Source organism: Rousettus aegyptiacus, unplaced genomic scaffold, assembly GCF_014176215.1.
Source record: "Rousettus aegyptiacus isolate mRouAeg1 unplaced genomic scaffold, mRouAeg1.p scaffold_m13_p_4, whole genome shotgun sequence".
Classification (NCBI taxonomy): Eukaryota; Metazoa; Chordata; class Mammalia; order Chiroptera; family Pteropodidae; genus Rousettus; species Rousettus aegyptiacus.
In genome coordinates, this window is record NW_023416307.1 from 125,585,340 (window position 1) to 125,604,956 (window position 19,617).

At 36.0% G+C, this 19,617-nt stretch overlaps 1 protein-coding gene across 1 annotated transcript in view; it reads left to right on the forward strand.

Moving 5' to 3' along the window:
- Positions 1–19,284, forward strand: part of COPB2 (COPI coat complex subunit beta 2) — a 30,762-nt gene extending 11,478 nt beyond the window's left edge. Inside the window, exons 5-22 of the mRNA XM_016151218.2 lie at positions 154–302; positions 2,109–2,255; positions 3,070–3,169; positions 3,818–3,960; positions 4,204–4,403; positions 6,023–6,133; positions 8,591–8,679; positions 8,777–8,883; positions 9,892–10,035; positions 10,671–10,801; positions 10,947–11,154; positions 14,878–14,988; positions 15,834–16,048; positions 17,457–17,549; positions 17,639–17,819; positions 18,007–18,075; positions 18,230–18,298; positions 18,911–19,284. Of these exons, the coding sequence (XP_016006704.1) occupies positions 154–302; positions 2,109–2,255; positions 3,070–3,169; positions 3,818–3,960; positions 4,204–4,403; positions 6,023–6,133; positions 8,591–8,679; positions 8,777–8,883; positions 9,892–10,035; positions 10,671–10,801; positions 10,947–11,154; positions 14,878–14,988; positions 15,834–16,048; positions 17,457–17,549; positions 17,639–17,819; positions 18,007–18,075; positions 18,230–18,298; positions 18,911–19,006 (2,363 nt within the window). The 3' untranslated portion in view covers positions 19,007–19,284. The remainder of the gene's footprint in view (positions 1–153; positions 303–2,108; positions 2,256–3,069; positions 3,170–3,817; positions 3,961–4,203; positions 4,404–6,022; positions 6,134–8,590; positions 8,680–8,776; positions 8,884–9,891; positions 10,036–10,670; positions 10,802–10,946; positions 11,155–14,877; positions 14,989–15,833; positions 16,049–17,456; positions 17,550–17,638; positions 17,820–18,006; positions 18,076–18,229; positions 18,299–18,910) is intronic.
- Positions 19,285–19,617: the final 333 nt, after the last annotated feature.

Consider the following 19,617-nt stretch of genomic DNA (forward strand, 5'->3'; position numbering starts at 1 on the left):
GATTTTGAAAAATCTGTTCAATTTTGATTCTGTTTCTGTAAGTCATGGAATGTATGATATGCGTTAGATTTGCTGCCTTAGAAGACACAGAGACTTAGTTCTGAATGAAAGAAATAGGAATTACAACTAACTTGAGACTTTCTTTCGGCCTAGATGACATGCTTATCAAGCTCTGGGACTGGGATAAAAAATGGTCTTGCTCACAAGTGTTTGAAGGACACACCCATTATGTTATGCAGATCGTGATCAACCCTAAAGATAACAATCAGTTTGCCAGTGCATCTTTGGACAGGACCATCAAGGTAGGGTGTCCACTATTTGTGTCAGTTATGATTATTGGTGAAATATAGTTGTTTTAGGTATTTTACTGCTGGCTACCCAGTTAAGTTATTCCCATTTTAAAAGTTTTTCTCAGAAGTTCATTTTGAAGTTAAAATAGGACTTCTGACTTGGACCCAGAAGGAATCTGTTTAGAAAAGTATTATAGCAACTTAGTGTTCTTAATGAAGGAGTGTTTTTCTACATGGAAGGAATATGTTGTAAGATTTTAAACCTTTGCACACCCAGAATATGAAAAATGCCCATAAATTCTCTAGGTTACTATTTCCTCTCCTTTTAGTGTATTCGTTGTTGACTTCTGCTTATTATTAATGTTTTATATTTAAATTTCATGCACTTCCATTTTCTTTCTCTTACTCCATTTCTCAATATTGCTGTCAGTTATCTTTCTAAAAGATGGATTCTAATCAGTTGCCAACCTAAGGATAAAGTCCAAATGTCTTAGTGTGGAATACAAAGGTTCCCAAGAGAAACCTCAGCTAATATCAAGAGGTAGCTCCTATAACTCTCCATTCTTTAGAGATGCCATGAATGTTCACAGAACCTTACTTTATTTAGCTGTTCCCTCTGCCTGCAGTACTCTTTATTGTCCCTATTTAATTTATTTTCTTCTGGAGAATTACTTATCTTTCAAGGCTGAGCATGATTATTTACTCTCTTCAGACATCCATTTCACCTCTAGACACATCCAGTTACGCTCATCCCATTCCTTCCATGCTGTTGCTTCTGAATAATAATGTGTCTTCAGAAATCTTTATTCTATGAAATGTTGATGTTTGGAGCAGGAACTGTTTGTTACCCTCCTCCCCCTAATAGGCTTTCATTAGCAAACATCACGGTGCTTTGCCTGTACTAGATGCCTAGTATATGTTGCAGTGAATGCAATCATATTCTTTTTTCCATTACAGTTTATAAAATATCTCTATATACATAGATTTAAAAATTATATATTGCACTAACTTTGCATACATGTATTGCTTATAGCTATAGAACAATTTTATTTTCCTTTAATTTATATAAAATATTATATGTTATTTCTCTGACAGTTTATTATTAAATGTTATATGTCTAAATATCTTAGAGTTTTAACCTTTTTTCCTTTCATTGGATTGTCCTTGCTTTTGACATTGGTCAGAAACTTTGAAGTAGTCTTGAACTTTTTCACTAAATTAGGTATATTTTAAAGATAAGAATTGTCTTTGGTGTATATAGTAAATGGTAAACACTTGTTTACACGTCATTATGCTTCCTGCAGAGCCTTCCATTTAATAGGCACTCATTAAATATTTGTAAAGATAAAGCTCAATACCAGTGCTGTAGTAATGTTTGACTACTTTTCCATACTTTTAATTAAGAAGTAATGTTCTGGTTTTAATATATCTTACTAAATCCACTTTCATTAGTCTTCTATTAAATCTCTCATAAAATTATTTCCTGCTCTTAAAGTAGCATTCCTCAAAGTGTAGTTGTGGGTTACCCGGGGTGTTTGTTAAAAATCAGATTCCTAGTTTCATCATAAAGCCACTGAATCTTATTCTCTAGGCATAAAAGGCTGAAAATTGGCATTTTCAGATTGTACCATAATATATCTGCCCTTTGGAAATTTAGGTAAAGTGAGAAAGAACAGATACAAATGGGTGAAAAAGATGAACATTCTGTAGCTTCTCTCTCCTGGGCTTTTGCATTTTATATATGTCAGAAGTAGGGTAGAACTGTCTTCTGAAAAGCAAGGACTCATATTGACTGGCAGGTGCTGTTGCTCTCTGAAGGTATGGCAGCTGGGCTCTTCATCACCAAACTTCACTTTGGAGGGACATGAGAAAGGCGTCAATTGCATCGATTACTACAGTGGTGGCGACAAACCATATCTCATTTCAGGTGCAGATGACCGTCTAGTTAAAATATGGGACTATCAGGTACAGTTCTTTTATAACCATACTTGCCATGTGTTAAATATGCTTCTTATGGTTTCTTATAGGATAATTAAAACTTGGGTTGTTTAACTCTGTTCATAGCATAATAACTTAAGGCCTCAGTATTTGCAACTAAACTATAGTCCCAGAGTTCCCCATAAAGATTTTAAAAATAAAATGCCGTCATATTTATTTTTCATTTTAAAGTAGAGATTAGAAATTCTAACATTTTAATTAAAATGAGTTATTACATCCTTTGGTATCCTCATCGGCAGACTTCCATTTATATATGAAAGCTAGCAGATAGATCATGCCATGACATAGCCACAGTACGACCATTTTGCCTCAAAGACTGTCGTAAACTTAGTTATGAATTCCTGTTACTATGCTTATTATCTTCTAGATTTTGTTATTTTTTACTTATTTGTTTTTCACATCAAAATTTCCCCAGGTTGTTAATAAAATGAGGCCTAGAAAACCAGTTTTACGTAGGAACTTATTCAAATTTGTATTTAAATACAGAATAAAAATATTGAAGACATTATCCTAGGAATTTGAGGGAAAATACTCAGATGAAAACCAGAGATCTTTCGCGCGCACGTGTATTCATCTTTAAATGTGATATTTACATTTACGTTTGCCTGTACTATCAAATAATAAGGAAATATGTATACACAAGATAATTGTATTTTACAAATGTCTGTATTGAATACTTTTAAGACTGTCATAACCACTATCATTTTGTAATAAATCTGGGAAAATGAAGGACGTTACTTGTTTTTCACTAATAATAATATTTTCTGTGTCTTGATTACAGAATAAAACATGTGTACAGACACTGGAGGGACATGCCCAAAATGTATCTTGTGCCAGTTTTCATCCCGAGTTACCAATCATCATCACAGGTTCAGAAGATGGTAAGTTGAAAGTATATGTTTATTCCTATGCTCATAATTAGTAAGTGGATATTTAAGTTAGGTAGTGCCCTGCATTGTAATTGGAGGTTTCTGTGGATTTTTAATACTTATATTAGAGTAAAATATTTAAGCTATAAAGAGTAAAGGGACATCATCATCATTTTAATGTGTTTTGACTCTAGTATTTAAATAAGAGGATATCCAGAAAAGTCCTAGAGAAAATGAAAAAGCCTGTGCTTTGGAGTCTTAAAACTTGGGATCAAATGCAGGTTCTGCCTCTTTACGGATGTGTGGTTTGGGCAAATTGTGAAATGAGAACAAGTGTATATCCACCTTAAAGGATTATAGCAAAAGGATGAGAAGAAATTACGTGTATAAAGCACCTGGCACATAGTAGGCACTGGACCCAAGAATACTGCCATTAGTTCACACTTAAAATTACATTTCTTAATTTTAGTTTTTTGTACATTTTGTATTAATTTATATATGTTGCTTTATAAAATCACTTATGGACTATAGGTAAAAAAATTAAACTGCCAGGAAGTGTTTTATATTTAAATATAAAGACTTCCTTGTGGCTGGTTCACCTGACACAGTTTATTGTCAGATATTCGAATTAAAAGAGAATGTTCATGTTATTCTTTTTAGGCACCGTGCGTATATGGCACTCAAGCACATATCGCCTTGAAAGCACACTGAATTATGGAATGGAGAGGGTGTGGTGTGTGGCCAGCCTGAGAGGGTCCAACAACGTTGCTTTGGGCTATGATGAAGGGAGTATCATTGTTAAGGTAATCTCTAATTATACTGTCTTTGAATAAATGCACACGGGGAAGCAATTTTTCTTGTGTTTTAGTACAGTTATTTTCCAAGTCACCAGTTTTCTTAAACTGGCACTTTTTTTATTAAGTACAAGAGATTAAGCACTGGAGGTTTGAAGCAGAAGAAAGGAGCTGTCTATTAAATGAAAATAGAAAATGTTTATTTTGTTGTTTTGTTTGCCTTTTCATTGCTAAGAGTTATTTATCTTTCAGCTTGGTCGGGAGGAACCTGCCATGTCCATGGATGCCAATGGAAAGATAATTTGGGCCAAGCATTCAGAAGTCCAGCAGGCCAACCTAAAAGCAATGGGAGATGCTGAAATTAAAGATGGAGAAAGATTGCCACTGGCAGTAAAGGATATGGGCAGTTGTGAGATATACCCTCAGACTATTCAGCACAATCCTAATGGGAGGTAAGCCATCACCGAAATCTCTTTCTGAGCTTTTGTGTTAGAGTAGGGTTTGCATATCCATAGCATATACATTCCTGCCCTATGGTGGGCATTCCTCATTGAGCTTTGCCCTGGCCTCATAATCCTCAGCACTGCTGCAGGCAGCCATACCAGCCGATCAAGTTGGCATGCAAGGTGAACTATATTTGCCTTCCTGGCTTGGTCCCATCACACAATTTTGAACAGTTAGATGGTTTTGGTTTACTCTTATTTCAGATGTATTGGGTTTCATGTTCTTGTGCTCCTTTGAGGGCAGGGATCATGTCTTATCCTGAGAATTAGAAAGTGTTCTCTCAATATTTGCTGACTCATTGCTCTTAAGAAAAGCTGGCATCTACGAGCATGCACCCTGAACAAGCTCAATCCCATCTGATCTCGGAAGCTAAGCAGGGTCGTGTCTGGTTCGTACTTGGATGGGAGACCACCTAGGAAGACCAGGTGCTATAGGCATAAAAAAAAAAATTAAAATAAAAAATAAGGGATTGTAAGCTGACAAGGTCCTTGCAATCTGTGAGGTCAAACAAGGGTTACCTCACCTAAAAAACAAAAAACAAACAAACAAACAAACAAAAAAACCTGGCTTCGAGGCTCTGAGGTATATATTTTTAGAACAAGCTTTGGGATTGGCAATAATTCTTTTTCTTTACTGTTATTTGAACCATCGTTTCTATTCCTCCCTTAAGATTTATAAAGCACCGAAACATCTTGTGAGAGAAGAGTTGCTAGCATAATGAATTTAACTTGTAGAGCTTTAAAAATTATTTTACAATAGATATGGGCCTTTTACACTGCTATCCTGAGTGTTAAAAAAGATAAAATATATAAACCAAGTATGCTGCCTAGTTCAGTAAATGACGTTCATAATTATTTCTAATAAAACCTTTTTATGAAGATTAACACATTATATATTTTCCCCTTAGTATCATAAAACATTTTTTGCTTTTAAGTTTTGCATTTCACCTTTGGCAATCCAATAGCAGCCAACACAGTGTTCTAAATTAGAGCTTTTAAAGAGACTTGTTTTATGTCTTGAGAAAATTTTGACTGCAGCATTCTGTTTTTACTCATTTAATAAGCTAAAATATCTTAATTTTGATTAACAGTCATTGAAAACTGAAGTGAGATGTTTTTATTCATTTGAATGATCAGCTTTAAAATGAAGATCATCTTCCAACAAGATAGTACCTTCTTATGGTATAAATGTAATAAGCAAAGTACTAGTCATCTTGGTGCTCAGCACATAGCAGTTGAATTATTGGAATCTTACCCCGTACATCTCCAGCCATTCTCATCTTCCTGTGCCCATCTCCTTTGTTTAAATAAAAGAAAGACATTGCAGTACGCCCAGCAATAACCCCGTCTTCATAATTTGCTTTAGGATTTGTTGGGTGGAATATTTATATCTAGCTGTTTATTCAAAGAGATGTATAACATTAAAAGATAATTAGGTTCAATTGTAACAGTCAACTGAAATAATGTTGTTATCAGAAATATTTTACCATAACTGTGAATCATTGTTTCTTAACTCAAACATGTCCTTGGTCCTGTGTACTTCCCTCCCTGGCTTCTGTAATTTCTAGGTTTGTCGTGGTGTGTGGTGATGGCGAGTATATCATCTACACAGCAATGGCATTGAGAAACAAGAGCTTTGGGTCTGCCCAGGAGTTCGCATGGGCCCATGATTCTTCAGAGTAAGTTTTGGCTGTGCCATATCCAGCTTGCCCTGCTTGTAAATGGGTGTACTGCATGAGACTGTGTTAAAGAGTTCTTGAGGCTCAGTGTATGCCGTGCCTGTGTCAGAAAATAGTTTTTTTCATCAGAGCTGCCTGTTGGAAAGGTTAGAGTCAGACAGCTGTGTCACATGAGCTGCCTTTGCTCTTCCTATATTCTGGATTAGGCCTGTTCACTCGGATTAACCTTATAATTCTATAAAAACTGAGGACTCGGCACCCATTTTCTTGATGGGAGCCCATGGCAAGGGCCTAGTGCTGATGTGCTCAAGGCAGAGTAGGTCCTCAAATCAAGTCCTTGGCAGGTGACTTGGTGTGACCCTTGGCATCCTGAGGTGCTGATGCTCCTTTATGAACTGCTTGGGAGACAGGCTATAAGTCTGATGTCATCTTAATGAGAACCTCATTTAATCTTAAAAATCTCATTTTCTGTGATGCTACTGTCCTCCTATTCTCAACAAATTTTGTCTGAATTCAGAATATCCATAAAATGTTTTCATTAAAAACAGGAAAAAACATTTAATTCTAAATTATTGTAACAGTCACTGATTGGTTCCTCTTCCATTCATGTTTGATGCCTGTTGTAGACATTTTTTTTTTTTTAACAAACTGAATTACATCTTCACAATTTTCTTAGTTTTATTTTTTCCCCATATTTTGTATTGCCTCTGGCCCCAGCAGTGGTAACTTAAGCCTCAGTGTTGTGTATTAAGATGCATGTTTTGTTTTTTTAACACAAAGTTTCACTGAGAGGTAAGGAATTATTTTGATCTTTCCATAAATTTCCTGAATCACTCATTCATACACAATTCCATGTTGTAAAGTACCTTATCATCTTAAGCAAAGTTATAGTTCATGAATTGCCTTAATCTCTCTCAGCATACCTCTGCCTCTGGTTTGATAGTTTTCTTTTTTCAGCTTTATCTGGCCAAGACCCTGTTAAGTGTCTTTTCTGTCGCGAGCAAAGAACATGTCAATAAATACTCTTGAATATCCAGCAATAGTCACACTCCCTCTTACTCTTTCTTTTCAAGGTAGATGCCTGAATAATGCAATTTTCTTAAGTTGTTGCTAAACATGTTTGACTAATGACCACTTATAAAAGTTTTTCTTAGTTTTTGAGTTACTTTTATTGAGGTATAATTTATACAAAATAAAATGCACTGTTTTAGGTATATATTTCAGTGAATTTGAACCAGTGTATGCAAATTTCAACCATTAGCACAATCAAGATACAGAACATTTATGTCACCTCAAAAAAAAATCCCCATATATCTAGTTATTTACCCAGAGAAACCCAAAACATAACTTTGAAGGAACATGTGAATCCATATGTTCACTGTAGCATTATTTATAATAGCCAAGAGACAAAAGCTACCTAGGTGTCCATCAATGGATGAGTGGATAAACAAGAGATAGTTCATATATACAGTGGAATGTTACCCCACCATAAAAAAGGAATGAAATCTTGCCATCTGCAACAACATGGATAGACCTAGAAGGTATTGTGCTGAGTGGAGTAAGGCAGAGAGGAGCAAATGCCATACAATTTTACTTACTTTGGAATCTAAAGAACAACAACAAAAAGGAACAAACTCATAGGTACACAGAACATTTTGATGGTTGCCAGATGGGAGAGGGGTTGGGGGAGGTGGGTGAAAAATGGGAAAGGATTAAGATGTACAAAATAGTCATGGGATATAAATATATCATAGGGAATATAGTCAATAATATTGTAATAATCATGGTAACAAGCGGGTACTAAATTTATCAGGGCGATCACTTTGTAAGTCTGATCACTATGTTGTGCACCTGAAACTAACATGATATCGTATGCTAACTATAATTGAAAAATTTTAAAATTTTTTTAAAAATCCCCATGTTTCCCTTAACAGTTAGTACCCTGCTATTACTCCGTGGCCTTAGGCAAATGCTGATCTGCTTTTTTGTCACCACATAGATTAGATTTGTCTGCTTTAGAGTTTCATATAAATAGAGTTGTAAGATATACATACACTCCTGTGTCTGGCTGCTTTTGCTCAGCATAGTGTTTTTGAGATTCATCCATGTTGTTTCATGGATCAGTAATTGGTTCCCTTTTGTGCAGAGTAGTGGTTGCATTGTATGATTATATTAGTTGGTTTAGTCATTCACCTATCAATTCACATGGATAGTTTACAGTTTCTAAAATAATTTAAGCCCTAGAAATTTGTGTAGTAATGTGAAACCCATTCATTATTTGTCCTATTGTATAAGGAGTTCACTGATCTCTTAGGAAAAAATTATATTAGTAAATCTTCAAATATTTTATATTTTTGCATAATTCATTACTCACATATATATGAAGATACTTGTAACATTCGGTGGAATTATGGTTTAGTATATAACATGCTGTTTGCCTTCTGTTTTTCCTCCTAGATATGCAATAAGAGAAAGCAACAGTGTTGTAAAGATATTTAAGAACTTTAAGGAAAAAAAATCATTTAAACCAGATTTTGGAGCTGAAAGTGAGTGTTATTTATATATAATACATTTTTAGAAGCTTTGTAATGGCTCAAAAAACATCTAAACAAAACCTTTTTGTTACCTTTTTGTTATTTTTAGGTATCTATGGAGGCTTCTTACTGGGAGTCAGGTCCGTAAATGGCTTAGCTTTCTATGACTGGGACAATACAGAACTTATACGCAGAATTGAAATTCAGCCCAAACACGTGAGTTCCCTCCATTGTTTTTGGAATGTGCATCTTTGTGATGAGCTCTGGGTCCCTGATGTCAAGAAATGTCCTTGTACCTTACTGTCCCTTTTCCATTGTGTTGGACACTATGCTGTTTACCTCAGGATTGCTTACAAAATCAGAATCGTGGCATTAAAATGAGGCAATAGATGTTAGAGATTTTGAAAAATAAAGTTATACAAATGTCAAGTGCTTTTCATATTTTAAATGGCTTCTGACCAAGTTAAAAAAGCATGGTTTGTAGACAGACAGGGAGTCTTGACTTGGAAAGGCCTGAAAAGATCCCACTCAGTTCAGAAAGCCTTTTTATACTTTACCTGATAATGGCTATTTAAACTTTAGGTAACGATCTTCAGGGACAAAATTTTCTCCTTTTAGAACTGCCTGCTTCTCTGACAACCTTTCTTTTCAGGGAATTATCCTTGGAGACAAAATCTACCTCTGGAGGGGCGCTTGGTTCTGTCTTCTCAGCAAGCAAAGGGGCAGAAATTGGTTTCTGAGGAGTGAAAAGGCTTATACTCTTTTTATCTATAAAGCATAAGTATTCCTAAGTATATACATGTCATACACACCCCCACACACCCATATGTGTATGTATATTGCGTTATGTATGTATAAACATATATATACACATACAGTACTAGTATCAAAATTTCAAGAGGGAAAGTTGATAATGAGGAGAAAAGGGTGAGAAACACTATTCTAAAGCAATAGGAATAGGCTGCTGCTGTGAATTACCACACATCTGGTGTATATTGACAGCTCTCCTTCCTTCCTTCGGTCTCTCCATTTTTAGGCTAAATAGAACAGCACTGCCCTGTCCACCCTCTCAAATATATGTATATGTACACTATATTGTTATGTGTCTACTTATTATCTTAACATAAGAAGATAAATCTTATAAGAAACAAAGTGTATGTAGTTTATCGTATCCACTCAGAAATTCAAAACCATTTGTCTGTGTTTTTGTTTGTCATTTTACAGATTTTCTGGTCTGACTCTGGAGAGCTAGTCTGTATTGCTACCGAGGAGTCATTTTTTATCCTTAAGTATCTGTCAGAAAAAGTCTTGGCTGCACAGGAAACACACGAGGGAGTTACTGAAGATGGCATTGAAGATGCCTTTGAGGTAATTGCTTCAGCACAACTATAGCTTTGTTTTTAAGTGATTCGTGATCTTATAACAACTTCACTCATTTTAACATTTTATTATAAATTAGGTTTGGGGAAACTAAGCATTTAAGGAGTTAGGGTAAAATATGAAAATTAAAATCATGGCTCAAAGATCAAGGTCTGAAAGTGTGTTTAAAAGAACTTTGTGCTTTGATTTTAGGAAATCCTTAGACTAACTTTGTTATCTTTCAATAAAGAAATTAGAAGGTGTTTTCGTCTTAAGACAATTTTGTGAGAATGACTTAAATGAGATCTCAAATGGTAAAGATAAATCATCCATTGAGGAGATGTCCTGGAGTATTTTATGAAATACTTTTATTATGCCGGTTTCTTGCATGTTAGGAGTTTAGATCAACACTTTTTCAGATCACATCTTTGACACAAGGTTTTACCTTACAAATACTCATCCAGGATTCTGTCCTTTAGGAAGAAAGAAGATAGAATTTCCAAGAATAGATTTTCTTTCTTGAAATCAGATTTTGCTTTGCATTCCTTATTCTACCTTAACACCCTTGATTATATCGTTTTACGTTATTGACAGGATTTCTAATGCTGAACAAGGTAGTAATAGGCATTCTTTTCTTTCTGTAGGTTCTTGGTGAGATTCAGGAAATTGTGAAAACAGGGCTGTGGGTAGGCGATTGCTTCATTTACACAAGTTCTGTGAACAGATTAAATTATTATGTCGGAGGAGAAATAGTCACCATTGCCCACCTGGACAGGTAGCTGAGTATCATTTTGCTTTTGTCTTGGAGGGAGGGAAGGAAAGAGGGAGGGAAGGAAAGAGGGAGGGAGACAGAAAGAGAGGGAGAGAGTATTTATCTACTGATTTTGGCTTACTTCTAAATTAGTTTGTTTCTAATACAGGACGATGTATCTTCTGGGCTATATTCCTAAAGACAACAGGCTTTATCTGGGGGATAAAGAACTGAACATCGTTAGCTACTCCTTGCTAGTTTCAGTGCTGGAATACCAGACAGCTGTCATGCGGAGGGACTTCAGCATGGCTGATAAGGTCCTTCCTACCATTCCAAAAGAACAGAGGACCAGAGTTGCACACTTTTTGGAAAAGCAGGTAAGAAGGTGTTGTTTATTTTATTTTTGTGTGTTTTTTAAAACCAGCAATTTGAAATAATATTGCTATGAATTTGAAAAACTTTCTCTCAATTACCATTGATTTCCTTAAGGCAGTGGAGTTTCTCCTGTAAATCTAAGTCACTTATCTTCTTCCTTCTCTTTTCTCAATGTAACCCCCTTGAAAATTTCGGAGGTGATTATCAGTCTTCCCTTTCTGTTGACTTCTTTTCCATTCTATCAATATTTTCATTTCTGTGCTGCATTTTTCTATCTTAGCTGGCTTTATTATTTTTAGTGTGGTAAAATACACACAACATAAAATTTGCCATTAGTGATATGCCTTTTTCTTAATGTATTTTTTAATCAAAGTTATATGTGCACAATGTATAAAGTTTTACAAGGCTTAAGAAAACACAGCCCATCCTTCTCTCTCATTTCTGCTCCCTAAAGGTAATTACTTCTAAATCTTTTAGCTCACTCTCTTGGTATTTATTTCCACATATAAATAGTTTATATTGTTATTTTTCAGCTTTAGGCATTTGTTATGACAAAGATGAAGATTTACCTTTCTTTCACCCACCTGCTTCTACCATAGATCTGTCACTTTTCCTATTCCTTATCCTCCCAATAGTTATGTCACAATTTTGATTAGATCATTATTTGATGTTTACATTATTATGGCTATATAAACACCGTTCACAGCTGACACAGCTTGTGTATAACTTTCCTATAGTTGTTTGCTTTTCTTGGAGTTAATAAATGTCTTTTTTTTTTTTTTTTTTTACTTTGCTTTTTTAAAAATGAACTTATTGGTATTCTCCCTACTCTGCTAGTTCTCCTGATTTCTTGAATTCTCCTTTTAATATGTTTAGTCTGCTTTAGTCTGAACTGGTGTTTTTGCTCTCATCACAGATATCCCCCCACTCACCATCATGTTGAGGCTCCTCCTTTGCCTCTTTTTTGAGTTGGAGCTGTTGTTCCCTGTGTCCCCTATCTTCCTTCCTGGTTTATACCCTCATTTTGCTGGAGCTTATCCTTCAGTAATTTCCCGAGGAAAAGGTTATTAATGGAAAATAAATTTGTGAGCTTGATTACCTGAAAATGCTATTGTTCTATCCTAAAACTTATTTGACCATTTAACTGAATATAGAATTCTAGGTTGAAGGTGATTTTCTCTTAGAGTTTTAAAGACATCTTCCTTTTGCCTTCTAGCTTCTAGTTATTATTTAAGTCTAAAGCCATTTATAATCCTGATTCTTGGTGCCTGATTTATATTTTCTTTCTGGAAGCTTTCTTTAGATCTTGTTCCTATTGTTCTGAGATATGATGTGCCTTCAAATGAGTAAATGATAATTCATTCCACTGGGTATTTGATGAACTCTTGTAATTGGAAACTCATGTCCTTCATTTTTGAGAGGTTTAAAAATTAATTTCTTTAATTATTTCTTTCATCTTCTGTAGTCCTTCTTTGTAGAATTGTTATTCAAATGTTGGACCACCTGAACTCGTTTTCTCATTTTGTTATTCTTGGACTTTTAAAATCTTGTTTATGGGTGAAAGTTTCCCTTCTCTCTCTGAGAAGATGAATGATAGCTTTTTGTTGTTTTGAAGTTTTCTTTTTCCCTATCAGCGGTCCCCAACCTTTTTGGCATCAGGGACCAGTGCTTCTATGAAAATCTAATGCCTGATGATCTGAGGTGGAGCTGAGGTGGTGATACTAGTGCTGGGGAGCAGCTGCAAATACAGATGAAACTTTTTTGTTTGCCTGCCTGCCACTTACCTCTTGCTGTGGGGCCCAGTTCCTAACAAGCCATGAACTGGTACTGGTCTGTGGCCTGGGAGTTGGGGACCCCTGCACATGGTAGGCTTCCTTCAAGTTGCTGTTATTGGTTCATTTTGATCTCTTATTTTTCCTGTTAGAGATTTTCCTCAGGTATCTGATGATCCTTGGGCACTCATTTAAGAGCGGAGGTCCAAGAAGCAGATCAAAAAGTGGATGGACTGGTTGGGTATGGACTTAAATATGGCTGGGCTATTTGGGAAACCTCAGTGTCAGTGTCTTCATCTAATGAATGTAATGACTCCTCATCTGTTCATTTAATGAATTTCCCGAGCACTTAACTGTACACCAGGCAGTATTCTAACTGGCATATAGCCCTCACTGACGTTTTAGTATTTTTAAGTCATACCCCTTGGGCTGGTTAGTTTACAGAGAAGCTCCCCAATCACCTTCATTCTAGAGGCTAAGTAGAAAACAGCTGTCTCAGTATGTAGTAGTTCATTTAGTCTCAACATCCATTCTCATAATCTGTTGTCCTTTTCATACCTAGTACTTCAAGTTTTCAAGGTATCCCTCAGACTGAAAACCCTCTAGTTACCCTCTCCAAAGAGTAAACCTCCTGTCTTCTGTGTGTTCCGAGGGGTGTGAAGGAGATGAATGGAGACCTGGGGTATCTAACTGTTTCTTATGTAGACTTTCAGGCAGTTTCGTTTGTTTTTTCTAGTGTTTTAACTCAATGTTTATACTCCACCAGCTTCCAAAATTTTTCTACTGTTGTCTCCTCTGCCTTTCTGTGTATTCTTGGGAGTTTATGCCTTAAAAAAGAATCTCTTTAGTGTCATTCCAGTGGGGATTTCGGGGAAAACAGTGTGTTTAGTCCAATTTCATCTGCTTTGTCCTTGCCTGTATCTGACCAGTTTCATAGATCGTCCATCCTCCACTCTTAGATTATATGTAGTCTATATTGGCACTAGAGAAGAAAAGGAATAATGCAGATTATTCAGAATTCCTTGTTTACATTGTACTTACGGGTGGATGGGGGGGGAGGGGCAGTTTATATAGTCTGGGAAGTTAAAACTTGTTTTCAACATTGTTGGTACAGCCATCCCGAAGATCCAACTGGATAGAACTTGGAAAAATGTCCAGCTTCTTCCCCCTGACAACCCTATAACTGAGCATTCTTTAGCGTGAGGAAGTCTGAGCTTTTTGTTTAATACACCACATCCCTAGAGCTGAAAGAACTTGCCCATAAGGCAGACTTCACCAGTACTATTTGTCTTGGTAGAGAAGCTAATTTCGAAATTACAGTAGTTGGTTTAGAAGCCTGTTTCTGATGACTCTGGAGTAGTAGAGCATGGGAAGGAATGCTTATGAATATACTGGAATGAGACCAACAATAAAGACATAGGTAATGACACCCAATCAACGTCAGGGTCTGAAAGCAAATGTTTGCTAAATGACCTACAGATGATAGGTTTTACATTTGAATTCCTTTTCTTTGAGGGACTAAATAGGATAATCTCTAAGGCCCAATTTACTGAGATTACAAACATCTAGATCTGCACCACTGTCCCTTTTTGAAATAACTATTGTTCAACTTTCTAAAATCTTTTTCTTTTTGATATTTCTATTCACTTTTATATTTCTGATTTTGCTAGTTGCTGTTTTATTTGAGTTTATCTAGCACTGGTTAGCTTCCACTGCTTAGAAAACAGCATTGTGTGACTAAATTTTGTCTGCTGGAATTCTTATCAGTTAATTTTAATGACTCAGTTTTTCTCTGTCTTCTCGTTGAAATATTTTGTTATCTGTTACTTTTGATTTAAGTAATGGGAAATGGATATGCTGTGTGCATGTGTGTGCACTCTGTATGTACAGACTACACACACATTTTTATAAACAAATACACACACATGTGTATCTACTTTTAAATCTGTTTAGGGCTTCAAGCAGCAAGCTCTTACAGTATCCACAGATCCTGAGCATCGCTTTGAACTTGCTCTTCAGCTTGGAGAACTAAAAATTGCATACCAATTAGCAGTGGAAGCAGAGGTATGTAATAATAAGTGATAGAAAGGTTAACTAACAGGTTCTTCTGTATGTTTAGGATAAGTTGTGTTAAAGTTTTCCAAAATGCAAATTAGTGACTCGTTTTGGCGAGGTTATTGCCTCGCTTTGGTCTTGTGAAGAAATGTATTGTTAATCTTTCCATAAATTAAATGGATTATATTAGAGATATTCTAATTTGAGAAAAAGTGTTTTCATATCTTATGGGAGATCTGTTTTGGAAGAGAAGGAAAGATGTAAGACAGTAAGTATACTACTCTGGGGACTCTTAAAAGAGTACAGATATAGCAGTAATTTGCCAATATCCCAAACTAGTGAGAAAGATGTTAATTTTAAAGGAGGGTACTAACATTTTGGAAGTTATCTTAAGATCATCCAAATGTGCAGCATTTTGATTTTCGAGAAGCTACAAATGACAGATAATATTTATTATTGTTAAATATTTAAGGACATAAACAATTTTCTAATCTTTCAAAAAAAATGGTATTAAATCACTCCTTAAAATTGCAATCTTAATTACCTAAAACTCCCATTAGATGGTTTTACTTGCATTTTCACTGTGTCATTACAAAATAACAATGAGTTGATGATTATTATGCATCATTAAAATTGGTTTGTGTTTGAATTAATTTTGTGAATAATTTCCATTTCCTCATAGATTTTGTCATTCCTTTTTTATTTTGATAGAATGAGCTTAACAAGCACAGCTCAATATATATCTATTCCCCATTGTCAGCACAGTAATGTTCAGGTTAAGAGAATAATGTTGATGTTGGAAATTCAAATGTTTATATCCAAAGATATTTTAACTTGGAAACTCTTTCTTACAGTCAGAACAGAAATGGAAACAACTTGCCGAGCTTGCCATCAGTAAATGTCAGTTCAGCCTGGCCCAGGAGTGCCTGCACCATGCCCAGGATTATGGCGGCCTGTTGCTATTGGCCACTGCCTCTGGAAATGCTAGTATGGTGAACAAGCTAGCAGAGGGTGCGGAGAGAGATGGCAAGAATAATGTGGCATTCATGAGCTACTTTTTACAGGGCAAGTAAGTATTAATGCAGGGTCTAAAAGAGGTGGGCATAGTCATTAAAAGCACTTTATTGCTGCATTGACTTTGAGGGGTGGTTTTGGAGAGAATGTGAAGAATGAACCCTAGAGAGAGAACTGATGCCTAGCCTAATGGTGTTGCTAGTGGGGGCTCTCAGAAAAGGACAGTGCTACCTTGGTGGCAATCACCTTCAGCAAAGATGCCAGTGGCACATAGGGTATGAATGCAGAAGACTCAGGGAGACTCAACAGGGAGACATTTCTCAGCAGCCCTACCACTTACAGCAGGAGGCTATTTGCAGTGTTCCAGTTGGTACCTGAATGACACATTTTTACCCAAATTGGATAATTCTAATCTGTTCATGGCAAGAATAAAGGGAGATGAGTATACATTACTTCTAGCTTTCAGTTCAACTATAAAACATGTTATATTTTTACAAGTCTAGTGGTACAGACCACATCATTTCAATGTTAGTTGACCATGTTATAAAATAAAAAGTATTCATTAACCTTGCCCTACATGCTTTTTAAATCCCACACTCTATTATAAACTTTGGATATATACCCCAATATATGATTTATATTTATTTATATACCTTTTCATATTTATATATTTTTTTATATTTATACATAATGTATAAATTTATATATCTCTCAGAACAGGTCCACTATTCCTTACCTGTAATTCAAAAGCCCAAAAGTTTTCTGAAAATAGTTTTTTTTATAACCTGATGGAAAAACCTGACCTGATTCTGAAGTTCTATTGCTTTTATGCCTATTGGTATATCTTTATCAAATGTAGTATTTATGTTACTGTAGGTTATTAATACTTAACTGCTTTTTGTAGCTGATGGTGTTAGGTAATGTATAGTATATGTACTGGATTACCTCTCTAAAATCCAAAAAATTCTGAATTCTAAAACACATTCCCCACTTTGTATTAAACTTACAAAGAAAAAAAATTAAAAAAAAAAAACAAAATGCTTGGATATTTCCCTACTGGGCACCACGGGATTGTCCAGTACAGTCCATGTTGGAGACACTGCCCTCCATATTCCCACTTGTGATCGTGTTTTTATTCCTATACCTCCTGAAGACTTTTAAAAGGTGTTTGCTCATCTATGCTGCCTTGTCTTGAAAAGCCCCTTTAGGTTCTTAGGAGTTGTTAAAACAAGTTAAGGAGATTGAAAATGGTCACAAAAGCTGTCTTCACTCTTCTGGAGCCTATTGATTAGGTAATATACTGGTGATGACAAGTTGATGGCCCAGTGACCGAAATGAGGTGTACGTGTGGGAGTTGGGGAGGGAATGCTGACGTTGCAGCACTAAATCCACATTTCTTTAATGTGTCAAGTGCCAGTGTTATGGTGTTTATTCTTGGTTAACAGTGCCTTTTTAATTTTTAGGCTTGATGCTTGCCTGGAGCTCTTGATTAGAACTGGACGACTGCCAGAAGCTGCCTTCCTGGCCCGGACTTACTTACCCAGTCAGGTTTCTAGGTACAGACTTTTAATTTTAGGAAGAAGTGTTTCAAATAAAAACAGCTCGCTTATTCAGTCTCCCTTTTATTCCATGATATCTATACTAGGGTGGTGAAACTCTGGAGAGAAAATCTCTCAAAAGTCAATCAGAAAGCAGCAGAATCCCTTGCTGATCCAACAGAGTATGAAAACCTTTTTCCTGGACTAAAAGAAGCCTTTGTTGTGGAAGAATGGGTGAAGGAAACACATGCTGATCTGTGGCCAGCCAAACAATACCCGCTTGTCACGGTGAGTGACCAGGTGCCGGGCTTCATTTAGTATGACTACAGGGTAGAAGTGTGTTCACAACTTAGGTTTTTGAACTGTACTACATACTTTATTATTGGATTAAGAGCTCTTATCTAGGATTTAGACCAGAGTCATAGAGGAATTATGACTTCAAAATATTTCATTTCATCGTTCTATTATCTGATAGCCAAATGAAGAAAGAAATGTTATGGAAGAGGCAAAAGGCTTTCAGTCCTCAAAATCTGCAGCTCAACAGGTCAGTAAAATACTACATGAGATAATCTGGTTGAGATTTGTTGATTTTAAGTACCATCTCCCATGTCCTAATCCTGATCAGCCTTCCCATGGGGAAAACTTCAGATTGCTTGAACAAATTTTTTTTTTTTTTTTATCCCCACTGGGGCTTTCAGGAACTTGATGGGAAACTCTCTCCTACACCAGTTATCCTGGCCTCCCACACAGCCAACAAAGAAGAAAAGGTACCACCATTTTACCCAAACTTCCCATTAGAATGCTAGCCTCACCACCCCCCCCCCCCCATGAATATCTACAGGATGCACATGCCTCTGCCTATTTTAAACAGGTGTAATCAGTTTCAGAGCAGGTAATTTGAAATGGGAAGATGCCCTTTTTGACTGGTTACAGACATGCCTCATTTAATTATGCTTCACTTTATTGCACTTTGCAGATACTGCATTTTTTACAAATTGGAAGTAAGACACCCCCCCACACACACACACACACACACATCTGACAAAAAGATAACATCACTGACAGCTTAGATGCAGGTTAGCATTTTTTAGCAAATAAAGTTTTTTAACTAAGGCATATACATTGTTTAGACATACTGCTATTGTGTACTTAATAGACTATACTATAGTTTAAACACAACTTTTATATGCACTGGGAAACCAGTGCATATAAAAGACTTGCTTTATTGAGCTGTTCACTTTATTGCAGTGATGTGGAATTGAGCCCACAATGTCTCTGAGGTGCACCTGTATTGTTTTAGTTCCCTTTGGATCATCAATCAGAGATAACTTTTCTTAAACACAATACTATTTTACTCACCCTCTTCCCTTCCTTTGTAGAGTTTACTCGAACTGGAAGTAGATTTGGATAATTTGGAGTTAGAAGATATTGACACAACAGATATCAACCTGGATGAAGATATTTTGGATGACTGAATGTAATGTTTCCCATTTACCTGACTAGACAGATCATTATTATGGACAGATATTAATCATCACTTTGACTAGTGTTTTGGACTGCAAAACTCCTTAGATTTTTATATGTAAATGCTATGTGTGGCTCATTGGAATACAGTACCCTCCTTATCTCAAAACTTTATGTGCAGCATCTAAATCGCTACGTTTCCCTGTTAACTAAAACAGATGTGGGCTTTGATTTTTTTTCATACTTGTCATTATACCATATCTCATAAAGCCTTTTGAATTAATGAAGATACTTCAAAGTTTCCTTTGTAAACAATGAAAATAGGCTTCTAGTTTTAGAAGGCTGAGCCAAAACCACACCTCACCCTACCAATCAGCCCATGTTCTCTTCTTTACATCACTAAATCATAATTTTCACACATCATCAACCACATTTTTCTTAGAACTGAATACTTATACTGTAATTCTCTGAACCTTTTTCTTGATCTCATTGCATTATTCCCTTGAATTTATGTGGCTTGGGTTCTTATGCCTTCCCCTATTTGGTCTAGGAGCTACCTGTTTCTGGAATCTGGGCCTGAAACTCCAGCTCCTCTGACCTCATTAAGGTGGGCTCTGCGTAA